Here is an 18804-nt window from a genome sequence, read left to right on the forward strand (position 1 = left end):
CAACCGGTAATTCACGTTTCTCAGCTGTATTACATAGTTCTTCTAGCTGCCCATTTTGTACCCATCCACACACAGTCAGCTGGCGCACACGTGATAATAAAATAAATACGATATTTACTATATGGGGGCCGCCATCTTGAATTGAATGCAGCATAAAACTAAATAAGAGACAAGTTGTGAAACGCGTTTTTCAGCATTCTACAAATCTGGACAAAAATACCAATCTTTCACAGAAATACGATACATTGGGATAATATTAAGCCAGCCTATAACAAAATTCGGCCGAATTCGTCGTTATTGTGTGGAAAAATCCCTTAAATACGAACACCTAATTACACGAAGAACATAGAACACCTTCCCGGGGAAAACATACTAGTAATATATACAATATAATATATATTCTCAGAAGATTATACAACAAACTTAAGTTGGAACAGAAATAAATCAAAAAATAATTGCCGTAGATAGATTAATACTATACATTCAATACTTAAATAAAATGTGTTGAACGTCATCTTAATTTAAATACATAAATTCAGTAATATTATTATAGAAATATACACAAAAACTGTCATAAATCGATCTCTATGGCAACATTAACACCTATACTTAATATATTTAAAATTAATTTAGAACTTGTCTTATTTATTTTATAAACTACCTAATCATAAATACATACAAACCGTCTAAATATGAGTGGCACCACTCATTATTTCCGAGTACATCGTCACGAAAGTTTGCATACAAACAGTGACTATACGTTTCACATATTTTGTGCAGTCATAACTAAATCAGTACGCCAGCAGGTAACGTTCCTTGCAAGTTCCCGGATGTAAAACAAGCTTGTAAAAACAATGACGTCATACATTGCGCTTTTGGTCTGTGTTAATTTTCTAGCAAGGGGTGAATATATATGTGAGTGTGTCTATGCTAAATAGGTGTAGGTGTGTCTTTAACGCGACTGTGAGTTCAAAGGCACACCGGGTTTGCACTGGCCATGGCAGGGATAATTGTCGAAGACACCATAGCTGTGTTTACAGAGTCCGGCGAGTGCAAGATCGAACTGTGCTTCGGTGATATCACGAAACTTAAAAAAGAAGACGCCGTTGACATAATGATGTTACCGTCGTTCAATGGTAAGATAACAATACAGCGGTGGTCCGTCAGGGTGTTTCCCTCTACAAATTGAACCGACGCTTTGTATGAAAGAAAATCCAGTGTAACTGAATTCAATCATAACGTGTTTATGCGTATTTTCATTGTTTAGACAGATGGTCCGTTTTCGAGCGTTCTAGGCTATGAAATACTACAACCGCTAGTGCGTATTTCCATTAAGAGGGACAACTACGGAAAATAGGTCACTCGTTCCCTTAAATATTGGTGGTTTATTTCTATTTCGTTACTGAATCATAATGGTTTAAATTATGGGAAGTATGTAGTTATAAAATCTGATATATATATTATTTTGACGTGACATAAGTTCGGACTCATCCCCGCACACCACCGAACCCATTCCACACCACCGAACCCATCCAACACTCGGACTTTGAACATGTTTACGTTGGTGCATAGGTACATAGTATTCACGTAGTGACGTACATGTGATGACCCGACACAATCTGTACTAGGTTAAATAAATACAAATAGACTACTTACTTAGACACTACATTGGGGACAAAGTATATGTGAAATAAACTATTTAAGGTAGAGATGCAGTTTATTTGGCTTGCTTTTTAATTGAGTAATTAGACAATGAAGATGGTATTATATGTCCAACATGTTATATATTTTCTGAAAGCTTATTATACAAACTTTGTAAAACTAAACTAAACAGCCCGGAGTTTGTTTATACGGAATCATGTGAATGTTGCTTTTCCGCGATTTGTATTTGAGCTATACATCGTCAACAGCAAGCTTAATGAATGAAAATAGAGGCATATATACTACCAAATGGTTGACACATTAAGTTTAGAAATATGACACAGTAATTATTATTATTATTATTATTATTATTATTATTATTATTATTATTATTATTATTATTATTATTATTATCGTATTAAATGTATCCTATAATAATTGTACAATTCGTATTTCAAATGTCGTCGTTTTCCCATCATTTAGATAGTCAGGGAAGCCTGCCCCCTATCGTCAATTCAATAGCACGGTCGCTGAATCTGTTGCGTTCCAAACTTGGTATGGATAGCGTGTCACGTGACAGAGAAGAGGAGCTGAGTAAAAATCACAGCTGGTGGTGGTCCAAACCACTAAGTGAACGATACAAATTCAGAAGACTGGTATGCTGTGAAATTAAAAGGTAAATATTTTACTATGTATGACCGGAATTTTAGAACATAACTAATAATAATAATTTTGAATAAGATTCGTTTCTTATCATGTTTTTCATTTCTACCTAAGAAGGCATTTTATATAAATTCTCCTAAAGATTAGATAATATTTTTATCTGTGTTTGCAATAAATGAATGTGTTTTTGGAGATTGTTTTTGTTTTATAATTTCAATGGGGAACTTTACTGTCGTCAAATATTTGCGAGGTGGGCATTCTATGAAAAAATGTAGTTCATTTTCTATTTTTTGAATTGAGTAATGATCACAAATATTCACAAACTACGAATAACATTTACACAAACTAATAAAACTTTTCATAATTTCAAAAGCAAACATTTATCTGCCATGCAGTGGTGTGATATATGCATTTTTGGAGGACGATCATTTTATTGATTATTGCACGGCTGTCTACGAACGAGACTGTATAATCATGGATGATGTACCCGGACAACAAGTCGTATACTTCACAATAGAGTTGTTTTGTATTGTATCGTACTGTATTGTATTGTAAAATTCACCACGTTGACCGATCATGTGTTTCACTTCCAAGGGTAGTTCACGAGTTGTTTGAACCGGCGGAGTACGTGAGGGGTATGTTTCGTTGTTTGGTATCTGTACTGAATAACCCCAACGGCAGTGTTATAATCCCATTAACCGGCATGTTAGGAAACAAGGTAAAGTTGTGTATTCGTTAAGTCAATGGAACAAAGCATCCACCAGAAAGCTCATCCTAATTCCACAATGTCATGAACGAAAATAAAAATTACATTTTTTTGCAGGGATCTCTAGATATGGTTCTGAAAAATGTGGTTGAGGGCTCAATTCATTGGATCAAGGCAGGTTTGCCACTAAAACTACTGAAAGTTGTCGTGTGCACTGAGGATGAGCTAAAAAGTGGCAGGGAACAGTATCGTAATGTCTGTGTTGTTTTCGCTGAGTTGAAAGAGAAGTACGACACAAAACTGTTCATAGCAAAGGTAAATTTAATCCTCAATTGAGGCGACGTGTTGCTATTTTGTTTAAGCGGCATCGCCGTCGCCGTGTTGATACGAGTCCCTTGTGTCACACAAAACTGTTCATAGCAAAGTTCACGTGATAAAAACGTGTTTTATTTACAAGATAAGCGCTTCAAAATATCGAATTCATTATTCACAGCGTAGGTTGTCTCATGAGAGAACACAGCAACGCGTTCTCTTTATATTTATAAATATTCATGAATTTCAATGGCAGTTGAAGCCAAACAACCAATCAACGAGCGTAGTGCGCCACTAGTGTGTCATTTGAAAACGTTATTCAACCAATAGAAACCTCTCGTTTTAGTTTGAATTATGATATTCATAAATATTTATAAAGGTGAAAGGATCGTATTATTTTAATGTAGGAAGTCACTTTAGAATACGACGTATGCTTATCATACCACGAAAAAGACGTTTCAACGGCGGGTAAAATAAGACAGTGTCTCCGGAAAGAAAATGATAAGATCAAAATATTTGAAGAAACCGAAGATATTGGCGATGAAGAAGTCTGGCACGAAATATTCTACCAAAATATTCGGAAAAGTACAAGAGTCATAGCGGGTAATATTGAATATTTAAGATTGTTCTTTCTCAATATACTCTGATGCACAAACTAGTAATCGTCGTTATTATTTTAATTTTGAGAAGAAGGTATTTTTTTCTTTCCGGTGCTACGTACGAACGCTAGTCAATATATTGCGCGTCATATTTCCAAGCGGTTTCTCTTGTTTTTAATTTATTTGTTGTTATTCTCCACTAAGTTTTAAGTCCAGCTTACATGGAGTCGACGAGGTGTATGGAGCAATATAACATAGCACTGTGCCATAACAGAAAGTCAAAGAGAGACGTACTGGCGCCATTCTATGTGGAGAGCGTGGTAACCATGCCAGTCTACATGGAACTTGTACAGTACGTTGACTGCAGGTGACTGATTATTGTATATCCTAGAGACTCGATGCGCTTTTTGAGATCTGTGACGAAAACGCCTAGAAACGACAGTCGGTCAGGGTTATAATTTTATCTGGTGATTCGTATGAACATGGCATTACCGTGAAGTTGGATCATTGGTCGATTATATTATTCAAGCGGGGGAGTCGTCGCCTGCGCATGCGTCAGATGGCCATAGCGTGTCATTGTTTACAAACAAGCGTCTACACATAAACTTTTGAGTTTTTAGCGTGTGTTGTTATCATTGCTTGGGATTCAATTCCCGCTTTAACCGTCAAAGTCAATATCTCTCCAAGTGAGATGTATTACCTAATAACTTGATTTCACTGAACCGATCAAGTGTACGGTCAACGTTCAATTTGTATCCGTGAAATCTCGCATACCTCGGAAAGCATAGATTGAAGGGCAGTGAATGGTACTAGTATTACCACAACTAATGTGGTGTCTTGCTTTCAATCCAAATATTGCAAATATTGGTGATTCGTGTGAACATGGCATTACCGTGAAGTTGGATCATTGGTCGATTATATTATTCAAGCGGGGGAGTCGTCGCCTGCGCATGCGTCAGATGGCCATAGCGTGTCATTGTTTACAAACAAGCGTCTACACATAAACTTTTGAGTTTTTAGCGTGTGTTGTTATCATTGCTTGGGATTCAATTCCCGCTTTAACCGTCAAAGTCAATATCTCTCCAAGTGAGATGTATTACCTAATAACTTGATTTCACTGAACCGATCAAGTGTACGGTCAACGTTCAATTTGTATCCGTGAAATCTCGCATACCTCGGAAAGCATAGATTGAAGGGCAGTGAATGGTACTAGTATTACCACAACTAATGTGGTGTCTTGCTTTCAATCCAAATATTGCACTAATCATGCGAACTATGTATGTGCGCCATGTGTGTGTGTGCGTCTGTCTGTTTGTCCGTCTGTCCACCCGTGCATCCGTCTTAATTAATTAAATAATTGATATAATTAATACATTTCATTATTAATTTATTCAGGAACCATGATGTAAAGAAAATACAGACAGCGTGTAAAAATCTATCCGCTAATTTACTAGTCATAACGTCCACCAATACGTCTTATACATGCCACTCATCATTCAAGTACGATGTGTTCATTTCGTACTCACATCGGAACACAAGGAAGGCGTCGGTCTTTCTTGACGCGTTAGTCTCACTCAAACCAGACTTGAGAATATTTTTTGATGCACAGGAGCTCAAAACTGGTGAGTAATATAACCTAGTCGTCATAATTTTAGACCATTTCCGACTTCGTCATCCCAAACAAAAGTCGCGCCCTCCTGTGACAGCGCATTTCTGTGACGTCATCAAAACTATGTTTCTTACTGAAAGGCGACTAAAGATTAAAATAATATCGTTGTAGTGTACAAACTTTCTTATTCTATCTACGCAATAGACGCGCCACGTCGCTAGAAGGCGTGGTTCTTTCAATATCCCATCGTTTTAACATAGCCTTGGTATCTTCTGCACCAGGTACTGCTTGGCAAGAGACATTATACCATGCTATAGATGGTAGTCATTGTATGATTGCATGTATATCTAAAGACTATCTACAATCACCAGTTTGTCAAGAAGAATATAACTTAGCATTAGCTAAACATTACTCTAAGGTAAGAAGATGAGTGAGTAGTGTTCTAGGTACTGTATGGCAAGAGACATTATACCATGCTATAGATGGTAGTCATTGTATGATTGCATGTATATCTATAGACTACCTACAATCACCAGTTTGTCAAGAAGAATATAACTTAGCATTAGCTAAACATTACTCTAAGGTAAGAAGATGAGTGAGTAGTGTTCTAGGTACTGTATGGCTAGAGACATTATACCATGCTATAGATGGTAGTCATTGTATGATTGCATGTATATCTAAAGACTATCTACAATAAATAGTTTTTCTATCGTTCTAGTGCGACGAACATCATCTAATCCCGCTATGTATTGATGACCTCACAGACCCGCCATTGGAGTTTACAAAAGTACCAATGCTGGATTATAGGAATATAACGCAGAGGAATCTCGAAGAGTTATCTCGTCATGTCGTTGCTACGATACGCCGCCATTGTGACTGTGTCTTACCTTTGCTCAGAAAACCAACTGTAAGTTTTTATCTGGAGATATAAGCTTCTGACATAAGCCGTCATTTTGAATATTTTTACAGAGGTTGATTCCATTTCCATTCGAAATAAGAAGTAATACTTTGTCGGATAACTAAGTGTCTTACATAGGGGATGAGCGAAAGTTCCCCATATTGCAAGCACATAGTAAGCCAGCGGCACTTTTTAGAGAAGGGTGATTATATGGCGGGTGATTATTAAGTGGCGACTCATGGAAAACGTTATCACAGCTGCGTTATTCTCCACATAACGTACTTACTTCATGTAGTTTTAACATTCAATAGATCGAAAATGATTAGGTACCAATCTTTATTCCGCCGCCATTTTTAGAGTTCCCTAACGCATTTGCGGGGACTCATAAAAAATGGCGTGTCCTGATATGCAAATCAGCGCTTTACATTTGATATAGCCAATCATCTCAGACAAAAATCAGTTACGATGAATTTGACGATTACTTGAAACTTGTTAACTGCTTGTAATGCACAGTGGACTTCCCCCGCTTTAATATACTCAGTAAACTAAACACCTAAAAAATTATATTCTTCGAGAGGTGATGATAAAATGATTGGAATATGAGGTTGAACGATACTATTAATCATGCGCGAAATGAAACCTAAGCTAGTGTCATGATTTGAGCGCGTAGTAATTATCGAAGAAGAGAACCCGGGTTAAGTCAGAAAGATGAGAACAGGGAACAGAGTGTTGGAGTGCGCATGCGCATCTTTAAGCTTCCACCCTCATCAAACTGGTTTAGCATACCACGAAGCCGAGTAAAATTCACAACATCCTTGGAATTAATATGCAGAGAAGATCTCTGAAGGTCAGACGGATATCAGGGAACACACAAATACCAAAAACTATATTTCGAAGATGAATATTCTATACGGTATTCACGCGAATATACCAACGCATGCGCAGTAGTGTTTATATAGTTAGGACAGTTATTACTATTGAATAACATATTATTAGGTTGTAGGTGACTAGTATATCAAAATCAAATCAAATCATTTCTCTGCATTGTTATCATGGTGTTCTACAATTTGTAATTCATTTTATTTCTGTACTATAGGGCGATGCAGCCATGGACGTCGATGCGTTAGCTGACCGTTATCAGGCACTGACTTACGTACAGAAATACGGTGACTTGAAGACAAGTGAAATGTCGGTCAGTACTTCTACGCCGCAAAGTCGCAGCTGGTTCTACGGCGAATCGAAATGTGACATTGCTATCAGCTTTGCAAAATCCGATTCCAAATACGCCAAACTTTTATCGGCGATGTTGAAACACTATTCGCCAGAACTAGTCATCAACGATTCCGTATCTTCGGACCATACGCAACTGAGCGTACTGGAGACGGCAGGAAAAGTCGTGTGCCTGATTTCCGCCAGTTACGTCCGCTCTCGAAGTCAATGCGAAGAGTTCCACGTCGCGTTGTTCAGGCACCGTAACAGTCCCGGGTCGCCTGTTCTTTTCCCGATACTTATTTCACAGCTGCCAAATAAACCGACGTACTTTCACCTAGTGCCTTACGAAGTCAGCTGTACTAGCTTGATATGGAAAGACCTGCTTCAAGATCCGGGGATCCCGAAAACAATACTAGATATCAGGAGAGAGTGTGGGCAATACACAGTGCCGCGTATACCAAGAAGAACAGTGATGGGGTTGTATAAGTCCGCGGTAGCTCTGTTACTCTCAATAAAGGCAGATATCAGGTATAAATCCGATTAACAGATTCCAAGTTCAGTGACAATATATCGCGTTGGATATACGCACAAGGGATATTGTAATGGGGATATTACTGTTTATATTTGCAGGGAGACAACTGGGAAAAGTCCCAATATAATTCTGCTCAACGTTTGTAAGATGAACTACATGATAAATGCAATAGAAAACAGGGAATACACAGAAGACCCAACCCAGGTATTTATTGTATATATGGTTTTAATGAAATATCTAATACACTACATGTACTTCACTGTTTGTTGTACCTTCTTGTCCTCGTTCGAGGCTATATTAGGAACAGCTGACTGGGGGATATACATCGTAATCTGTACCGAAACCCCGCTATCCTATTACAAGCTATGTAAAGCGGGGGACTCAATTTCCGCGCGTGCGCAGGTGACGACCCTCCCGCTTTAAAATTAGCCAATTATCTGGTAAGGCTGATGAAACATATTTAGATGTCGATTTTTATGCTTGTATAACATTAGCTGCGAACGAGGCTGTACAAATTTGTCGGTAAAAAAACAACAAAAAACAGAAAGCCAGGTGTATTACATAGTAGCGCAATGTGTTTCTGTAGTAACCGATGTTACGTTAAAAACTGTTCTGTTATTTTCTTTGTCAGTACTTGTATGACGTGGATTGGAGCCATCTTGAAAACGAAGACATCAAATCGGGAAATACCAAGTCAGCGAGTTCCAATTGCAAGTCATCTTCATCGTTGTTTCATCTTGGCAGCATGGTTGGGACAATACTGCACTCTCGCTTTAATAAGAAACCGTGAAATATACAACACTGGCAGCGAAATGAAGCGGTCGTCAGGCAGCGTGCTTTCGAGTTTTAATGCATTTTACGCGCATAGTATACGTCGCAATTGATCCAAATCGAGCGCGACATTGCACGACAACTACCGCCCACCAAGTTAGCTGTAATTCGAGTAAATGTTACTTGAATTTATCGATCATACACTGTCCCGGGCCATGTATGTTATCTACATGTATCGGGCACTGATTGCGGAGCACTGCTGTATTCATGGTGTTTATTCCGTTTATTTACCGTGACATTTTGTAACATATAAATACCTACAACCACCAGTGTGAATAAAATATACTCAGGATAAACTGGACATTTTACCGATTATAAGATATTCTAATAATTCTATTCTGGAATAACACTTAAATATAATAAGCAATGAAGTCTGAAACGGACAAATAGTTGTCCCAAAATTGGAACCTACCCACTACCCATCTCATTACATATAGGTTTCACACCACAATAATAATTTGTAATTCTCTCTCGTGAGTGCCACGGTGTTTTAGGTAATGAACTACGGCAAACATGCATTGTGAACAAATAGGAGTCGTTTTTAACCTTTATCATTTGTAATGCAGTACATGTAAAATAAACACATTTTAGTTTAGTTTTGTATGTTGTCAGGTTGATTCAAAGTAAACCGTATTTATAGTTATATTTATGAATCAATGTAAATAAAGAGTGTTTCACATTAAAATTTTAGGTGCTTCTCTATTTCAATTCTATGAGCATATCTTTTTCATCCGGAGGTGAAACAATTGCGCTGTTTTCTATCAATTGTATTATTAAGGTATAGAGGCATGTTCGTGGCACAGTCAGCTGGCGCACACGTAATAATAAAATAAATACGATATTTACTATATGGGGGCCGCCATCTTGAATGACGCATGAAACTAAATAAGAGACAAGTTGTGAAACGCGTTTTTCAGATTCCTACAAATCAGGACAAAAATACCAATCTTTCACAAAAATACGGTCCGTTGGGGTGAATCTGAAAAATGCGTTTCACAACTTGTCTCTTATTTAGTTTTATGCGTCATTCAAGATGATGATATATTAATTATCGTATTTATTTTATTATCACGTGTGCGCCAGCTGACTGTGGTTCGTGGGCACTCGGAGTGATTTTTTTTTTCTCACCCAGACAGTCTTGGCTAGATTGTGTTGAAATTTCGGAACATTGTCAATTCTGGAACATGCCCAAAAATGGATTTTAAAATATAGGGAATCGAGGCACGCGTATGTGATTAAAAGTTCCGAAAGTTTGTTTACGTTGCTCTTTGATTGACAAGTCACTGTTGATGTTTTATGCAAATGAGTTGCTGACCTCAGTTACGGTGCGGCGATGTGTAACTTCCTGTCCGCGACCCTGTTTAACTTACCTCAAATAATCAACCATCAACTAGTCTTGCAAACTACACAAAAAAGACAAGATCTAGACGCTAATGATAAGTAAACTTTTTCACCCTTATCTCGCAACATGTCGACAACTTCTAGCCTGGCAGCTTCCAGTGGAGTACTGTTCAATATTTTTTTTTCACGCATTTTTTTCTCCGAAGGCATTATAAAACTGACTAATTATACATTTCTCGTTTCGCTGTAACGATCACTGTGCTGATAGACATTCATGCGCATATCAGTGGCATATTTATTATGCAGCCAATAACATTTACATATGGACTACGTCACGGTGTGATAAGGTGTGTCAGACATGCGCATGCTCAGTGGAAAACTTTAAAAGTCGTTGCATATGTGAATGACGAGTATTTCCACCATGTCACGTTATTGATGCAAAATATTCATGTCCAATTATATATTTCTAAGGAATGAGTCGTTCTTTTATAATTGCCAGACCTTAAAATTACCAAATAACGGCAACTTTTTTCAATACGTATACATTCAGCACTTTTATTCTAGTCACCTCGGCACAAATAATGGTTTGTCCCGTAGTAGGGTTGAAAGAGTATGAGAATGATGTGGTTGAGGGCGTCCGACAAGTTTATACATTGTATGTACAGGTTCTGTTTTGAATTATAACTCAGTTGTATACCGCTACGCATAGGTGAGATGCTATTTAAATCGGGACAGGGCTTATGATCAATGACCGAGTTGAGTCTCGAAAACGGGTACAGCAAACCAATGTAACCAATGGTACCAAGTAGACACGACGAACGCAACAGGTGTTTGTTGTCATACTTGCGTACGTCTTTGCCAATTATGGAATTCACTATACGCGATACATTGGCCATTAACTTTACTCATGGCGTGTAGTGACCTAAACGTTCCCATGCCTCTAAGTTTACGTACACTGTTGTACTGGGGATTGGTCGCGAAATATGTGTGTGGTGCGTTTAAGGATATAGCACTAAATTCAGCGGTGAGTCCACCTAATTGTACTCAGTTTGGATGCCCACCCTGTGTACTTGCACGTTTATTTACATATTGAGCATGTCCTGACATTGGGCTTTGAGGCAACATTTACGACGACATCACCGTCGTCATTTGCAAGCTGCGCTAGGTTGTCACGGTTATATATGTACCCTTTATTGTAATGATGTACATACGTTTTAGGCATGTTTAGACTTAAGGTAGTTGGCTACAATTAAAACAGACCACCATACATGTACTTCCCTGACTGTGGTAATGTCTTCCACGAAAACGGCATAACATCCTACTGAAGAAGATAATAGCTAGAAATTTACATATTTAATAGGACAACGAGATAACCAAATATTATCTAATGATATATCATGAACTTGTTAAGTTAAGAGCAATGCATTGGTTCAGTGTGGTGAAAATGTCCCAACATTTTGTTCGGTCAAATACAGTAAACACAAAGATGTGTACTGGTTATTAAGAAATTGTAATATATTCCCTATCAAATACAATCATGTTGTATTACAGCACCGTTGAAATGACAATTCTCTTTTCAATTTATGTAATTTATGTTTTTTTAGTAAGTTCAATAGTCAGATTTATTTCATTCACCAGGTAAATTTAAACATGCAGTCCTTTCTAATCATTTTATTTGTGACGTCATTCCAAGACTGGGCGACCAGCGTGACTACAGGTAAACATCGAACGCTTTTTAAATTCGGATTATTAATGTAATTTTATGTACTTAATTTTCACATGGCCTGAAATTTTAATTTAGAGAAGTATCTATTTAATACTGTACTTTACCAACTCTTCTGCATAGAAGTAACCAATTAACACAATTCCCACATTTTCTTTGTCTCTGACATATGTGATACGTTTTTTGTTGTTTTTGTTTTAGATCTGGAGTTCTCGTCGTTTAGAGTGGTCCGCCCGTATTCGACTGGGTCTGTCTCGTTTCTCGTGGACACTGAAATTGACACACATTTCAGTTTCAAAATAACCAATAACGGAGATAATCTCGGAGTCGACAATGGTGATCCACCCTTTAATATCACGTTATACCTAACAGACGCCGATCAGACGGACCATCTTTATGATCTGCACACAGTTTCTGATCATACCACAAACATTTCGGCAGAACTTCTCCAGAATGGTGACGTCACTTTGACAACATCGATCGGTTTCAGTTACCCTAAAACGCAGTGTGGGGCAGCCAGCTACATATGTGCTGGCATACTGCCATCCTTATACGTAGACAACACTGCCAGCAATGACGTAAAGTGTCTGCGCATGGCAAATGGGGATATCGACTCGTATGCTGGGGCTACAAACTGTCCAGGTAGGTATATATATTAGAAGACGTGAGGGTGATGAAATGACATATCTATTATACATGATTTGAAGCACAGAGTTTCGTTACCGGACACATTGTGTAGTATTTCACTGCATCGAAACCGTTCCGTTGCGTAATAGTATAATTATACAAGTGTAACACGTATTATTACATATGTACTTCAGTTTATTTTGATTCGTCCCATAAATCAAAATCGGTATTTCCACAACCCATATGCAAATGAGGTCTGCGAGCAAACAAAGTAGTCCCTTCAGGAGTACAGTTTTTCGAAATAAACAATATTTAGAAGTATGATATTTTCCCCTTGGGGTACATGAATATACTTGCTGGCGCACACGTGATAATAAAATAAATACTTTAATTAAAAAATAACTGAATCACTGTCATGTTAAATCACATTCGTTGTAAAATACTGATGTCGTTTGTGATTACTGATTCCATTCACGTTTATTAAAATTCACGTTTAGTGTAATAAAAAATACACGTTTCACCATTCACTTATGTACGTGTACCATCGAATTTTGAACAACCACAGTCAAGGAGAAAGCCCTGATTGGTTGAACGGTTAGTTTTGGGTATCCAATGAGAGTAAAGCTTACACATAATCTTGTCGACGTGCCTCAAATACGAAAACAAACTCAGTTTCAACGTTCCACTTTGTTTCTCCAGATATTGCCGTGGAGAGTTTCACCATAACATCGCCCTCAACGGTGGAGTACATCCAACATAGTAGTGTTGATATCAAGTTGACTGTTTCTCTTATCAATTACGGCAGTGACATTGACACTGCGCCTGCCCTAAAGGAAAACTTCTTCTTCGAAATTGTTTTGTCAAGCGACGATGATTTAAACAAGGTAAATAAAATGACGATAATGTGTTACAATCTCTGGTGCTGGATAGAAAATAACTAAGCTTCGAATATATTAGAGTTGGCATATTCTTTAGGTGAATTATTTGATGATGTTGATGATTCCGTGAAGAAAATTTCGGCGTTGCTCGTCCATGTCAGTCACAATTAACATCGTACTACGAGCACACTGAGTATCACAGGAAATCACGTACAATTCAATGCGATTAATTGTTTGATTGGTTCTTATTTGATTTCCAGGACAACGTTACAATGGTGAACTTCACCATGGACCAATCACAAGCTGTGAATGCTAATGGAGGCATATCTCAGGACGCCTCGCTCTCGATCACCGATCTGAGCGCTACGCTGATTGCACCGGAGTCCGATGAGCGCTGTCAGGAATTGATATACTTCTGTCTCGTTGTTACTCCTGGTAAGTGTAGTTAGTCTTTTTGACGAGTAGTGAATAGATGAAACGCACTGTTGATTAAAATAGTAACGTAGTTAGATAGTTAAATACAAAATTAAGAGAGTTTTAAAAGTCGGATGAAAAGATGAGTTTATATATACAAATATAGTTCAAATTCGAGGGCCTCCGTCCATGACATAAATTAATATTATACTACAAAATAGGTAAATACAACACTGCCAGCACATAGTTTATATTGTGTCTCTGAATTGTGTTATTTATATGGAGGAATGCAATTTATATAACTAGATAGCCCCTGAAACGGCAAGGAATCTAGTCTACTCCAAGTCTCATATCCAAAAATACTGTTTAAAAAACATTCATTCAATTTTTTGGTTTTCAGTATTTGTGAAACATGGGAGCATTTATATATATATATACAATATGGCAGACGGCGCGAAAACCAAAATGTTTGCCACTACTAAGAGTGTTGCACGAAATAAATAACATGATCTTGAAATTCCTGCTTAAATGAAGTACTTTTGATTGCTTTTGACAAAATATCTATATCCTAATTGTGTGTCAATTTGGTATATGGCAACTGTGGAACAATGAGGGCAATTATTATATCTGTTGAATTCTTGGCTCTACACAAGAAGTTCAGTTTCAAATTGTTTCAAGATCTCTTGTCCGAAATTGAGTAGTTCAACTTTGTTCTCACTAATAATGACACCTGTATTTTGTAAGGAACTGACGCCGCCTTCGGTGAATTCGAGACAGGCAACAACGCGAAATGTGTCAAGTTTGACGTTTCAGACGACGCCACCAACGATCCAGGAGTATTGACATGCAAAGGTAAACTCGTATGTTCCAACATGGAATTCAATAAACAACGTACATATTAATGTGAATTGAAGCGACGCACTTAACAACTATGTTACATTTCGTATAATGTATTTTGTTTCAGGGGGCACGCCCTCTACAAGTTACTATTTGACAGTGTTGTTACCATGGATATGGAAACTATACATATACCTGTAACTCAACTAAGCATCAGAAGATCCACCAATACGTTGCGAATTAGTCTCTTAATAATTTCAATAACGTCTTGGCTTGAATATTTGAACAATAGTTACTCGAAGACGATAATTGCTTGTTTTAACTTATTATAATAAGTAATGTTTGTGCTATTCTATCTAGTATACACGTGGAAATATAATCATAATGTATATGCAATTTGTTTCGATTAAAAACCTTCCGTGGTATCGGAGGCAGTAGTTTGTCGGTTTTACGGATGCTCTGCATACTAGTATGTAGTTTTGATATATTGTATTGTCCTTTCGAACGTATTCCTTTTATACTACGTGGACAGTCACAATGAACTTAGAAACCGGATATTCTGCACACCGAGACAATGTAGGATGAGTCAAAATATTGACCTGAAAGACATTTGGGTTCACCATTGTAATCAGAATTGTTTATTTTCACATTCTTTGTTAGTATATAGCGGTATATATATAAATTTAACGAGCTCACTAACTTATAAATATCGATATTAAATAGCAGCTGATTATTCTACCTAACCCTGTATATTTCGATGTGTGGGACCAGGCTTATTAAGTTTGTTGCCCATCGTTTACAACAAATCGTACTGCTCATCATAAACCTACCCTCTCCGTCAAAAAATATTTTCTGATGAACTAAAACAAGAAACTAACTAACTATTGTGATAAGCGTAATGCAGGAAAAGTTCTTGACTCCACGTAGTTAAAATGTAGTTAACACTGTCCATGTATGTTCTCTCTTCACTGGCATAGCTGTTTCAAAGTTTGCTATATGTTTTTTTTTCATTTTGTTATACACAATGAAATAAAATATACTGTAGTCTAAAATTTGTTATTCCTTTTATTAAAGATGCAATGTAATAGTCGAAAAACTAGTTTTGTTTAACAGTATTGTTTGACATGTCTATCGTCGTGAAACCCTTGCAACTATGCGATACCTGGCGGTTACCATTTTACCGATACACTGTCGTACTAAGTATCTAAATGCACCAATCAAACCGCTTCTCTTACAAGTGGTCAATAAATCCAATTCCCTTGTTCCAAAACAAGCGCTGATTGGATATTTGCATTCACTACGTTTACTCAAGAATACACAAATCATGATAGCTCCCAAATACTGAGGTCTTGTCGGTGTATTTTGCCAGAGTAAGTTTGGAGTGCAGCGGAAAATATTTCGAGTTATAATGCCGATGAGAATCGATACGACATATATAGGATTAAACTGAAATATGATTTATAATAAGCTGAACAATATATGTTAATTTGATGAAAATTGAAACAATAGTACGAATGTACAGTCACTGTGATTGATAATGTACATACCATCACATAGAACCACAATTTCTTTGACTGGATAACCCCCAAAACGTCAAGGAATCTAGTCCACTCCAAGTCCCATATAAAAAAATACTGTTTCAACATTCATTCAATTTCTTGGTTTTCGGTATTTGTGAAACATGAGATGATAATTTTTCTGGCTGAATTCGTTTCATAAGGCAGAAACAAAATGGCATACGGCGCAAAAACCAAAAGGTTTGCCAAAACAACACCGCTAAATCATTGTCAAATTCTCACACAATATATAAGTCATGCCTTTATGTACTGCATCACAATATGGGTACGTGCACCAGCATAGCTTATCATGGCGGTCTCGTAATTCGAGAAAAGTTGTGTTGAATTTCAGAGGATGTGCCGTACTATATTGTGTACAGAAGGTCACGTGTCATTGGTTAATAAATACGTTGGCATGGAAACATCGTGCAAATAATATAAAAAAATAAACTGAACCTAAGACATACGCTTTTCCGATTTCCTATTTGTGACTCATTAGAGATAGGTACAAAAACTTAATGTAAAGATTCCTTTGGGATGGGTTTAAAAAGTAAAAACATCACCGTCAATCCTCATACCATATGAAAATACTTTGGTTATATATATATATATATATAAGGTCCTCAATACAGTACAATACTTTACTATAGGCGCTATCAATTACCATGTTTGAAATGTTTTATTTACACTCGAATCACTTTGTCTACGTGTTAAACCAGTCCCCGAGGGGCTTGATAGACTATTGTATGGTTCTCCCCGTTTAATTGAAATGTGCACGACTCTGACAGTCGGCCTACTTATGGCAAAACTCAATGAGTTAGCGAGACATTCTAAATGGTAGATAACTGGTCACATATTGTAGCAACTTGAGTAAAACCACGCTATATTCTATTTGTTTGAGTTCAACCGTTGTATTTAGATTTAAAATTAAACTCGGCGACGTCGTGAGACGCAATCCAATTATTATTAACATCGTTAAACAGGGATCGACGAGTAAGCTATGTATATAATGGAGTGTTAATGGGTAATACCGTTATAAATTTGGACCATGCATTGTCATATGAACACGATGATACTTTAGCAAGTTTTTGGTTCTGAGATTCACCACGAAATGTCTTAACTATGTATGGTTTGGGCACATCGTAACAACATACAATCCTGTAGACAAATTAAAATGCGTAAACTCGGTTCGATTCAACAAACAAATTATCGATAATAGTACATCTGTGAAAGAAAACCATTTCAGGTAAAAAAAAATAACTAACATTCTAACTACCTTCGTACGTAAGTTCTACAAGCCTGTTCCATGTCTTAGACGTATTTACTTAACTTAACCTCACCTCGTATTGTGTAACTTATTTAATTTCTCCGTCACATGTTTTCATGCATTATCATATCGAACAAAGACCCCCTTGCTGTGCAATGCAACAATACGTAAAATCCGCCGTTGTCGGGGTTCGATTTCAGAAACAAAGCTCGAAGTAGAAACGACAAGTCTAGTATTGTGTTTACTGCGCAGTTAATACTAGTGGAAATTATAAGGTGAGTATAGACCCCCTATCACAACAAGCATAGTGGTCGGATTACATGTATATTTATTTGATGAGTTCAGATGTTGCTGAGAGAACTTGACTTTGAGCACAGTCTCTATATACATGGACTGTGGTATGAGCGATTGTTTATCATACTCACTAACGCGAATTGTGACTAGCCCAGAGCACTCAACCAGCATAGATATATAATAATTTAGTTTAAGAGGTGAATCATTAATAAATTGGGGTGGATTTGGTCGAATATTAGAGGGCAAAATATTTCCCAAATTACTTTAAATTTGTAGAACAAATAATAGCCACAATGGGGTTGCATACAATAATAATTATACCTGTGTTGTAGATTTTGGCAAACACTACTGAGGCTGCCTTGCTCCCCTTCAGAAAATCTACATTTAACCGACTTACATGACATTCTATGTTATGTTGACTTTATTATTTGAAAGTTCATAGTGCATTTCATCAATTAATAAATAAATATGAAAATGGTGATTTTCAACACAAATTATAGTCTCGCTACCTTAAGGTAGAGATGCAGTTTACCTGACAAGTATTTTAATTAGTTAATTAGGAAACCCAGATGACCTCCCCTGTCCACAAAACTATATATTTTCGGAAAGCCCATTGTATGAATTTTAAAGTTTTGTTAGTGTTTTATTTTTATGGACACTGTAGTTTGAAATATGCACAAAAATGTGCTTTTTTGGTAAAAAGTGATTTAATAAATTAAAAAAATTAGCTTCTAAACCATGCTTCTGTTTCCTGTAAAAATTGGTTTATGGGTACATCTGTTTACTATGAAGAAAGTGCCGCCTTGAAAACTGTTTACCAGTTGTCAATTTTGTAGGGCAGCAGCTCAAATTTCACTACTTCAA

The 18804-nt window shown here is 37.0% G+C and overlaps 2 protein-coding genes across 2 annotated transcripts; both read left to right on the forward strand.

The window, feature by feature from the left end:
- The first annotated feature begins 997 nt into the window (after positions 1 to 997).
- On the forward strand, positions 998 to 8184 carry LOC144347221 (uncharacterized). Its single transcript, XM_078007344.2, has 10 exons — positions 998 to 1136; positions 2125 to 2317; positions 2899 to 3022; positions 3128 to 3325; positions 3730 to 3925; positions 4126 to 4273; positions 5317 to 5543; positions 5812 to 5948; positions 6249 to 6437; positions 7525 to 8184. Exons 1-10 carry the CDS (start codon positions 998 to 1000, stop codon positions 8182 to 8184), a joined length of 2211 nt encoding a protein of 736 aa, XP_077863470.2.
- Positions 8185 to 11318: 3134 nt separating this feature from the next.
- LOC100371355 (uncharacterized) lies at positions 11319 to 15875 on the forward strand. Its single transcript, XM_085503767.1, has 7 exons — positions 11319 to 11368; positions 11983 to 12061; positions 12269 to 12709; positions 13394 to 13578; positions 13833 to 14007; positions 14731 to 14838; positions 14951 to 15875. The coding sequence occupies exons 2-7, from the start codon at positions 11995 to 11997 to the stop codon at positions 15022 to 15024; spliced, it is 1050 nt and encodes a 349-aa protein (XP_085359893.1). The 5' UTR covers positions 11319 to 11368; positions 11983 to 11994; the 3' UTR covers positions 15025 to 15875.
- Positions 15876 to 18804: the final 2929 nt, after the last annotated feature.

This window comes from Saccoglossus kowalevskii, chromosome 9 (genome assembly GCF_978046115.1).
Source record: "Saccoglossus kowalevskii chromosome 9, keSacKowa6.1, whole genome shotgun sequence".
Taxonomy (NCBI): Eukaryota; Metazoa; Hemichordata; class Enteropneusta; family Harrimaniidae; genus Saccoglossus; species Saccoglossus kowalevskii.

Excerpts from the sequence above, each read along its gene's own strand:
- LOC144347221 (XM_078007344.2), top strand. The coding sequence starts at position 998 with ATGGCAGGGATAATTGTCGAAGACACCATAGCTGTGTTTACAGAGTCC. Across the intron at positions 5,544-5,811 it reads TGCACAGGAGCTCAAAACTG|GTACTGCTTGGCAAGAGACA; the intron begins GTGAGTAATATA and ends CTTCTGCACCAG. Across the intron at positions 5,949-6,248 it reads TAGCTAAACATTACTCTAAG|TGCGACGAACATCATCTAAT; the intron begins GTAAGAAGATGA and ends CTATCGTTCTAG.
- LOC100371355 (XM_085503767.1), top strand. The coding sequence starts at position 11,995 with ATGCAGTCCTTTCTAATCATTTTATTTGTGACGTCATTCCAAGACTGG. Across the intron at positions 12,710-13,393 it reads TGGGGCTACAAACTGTCCAG|ATATTGCCGTGGAGAGTTTC; the intron begins GTAGGTATATAT and ends TTGTTTCTCCAG. Across the intron at positions 14,839-14,950 it reads AGGAGTATTGACATGCAAAG|GGGGCACGCCCTCTACAAGT; the intron begins GTAAACTCGTAT and ends ATTTTGTTTCAG.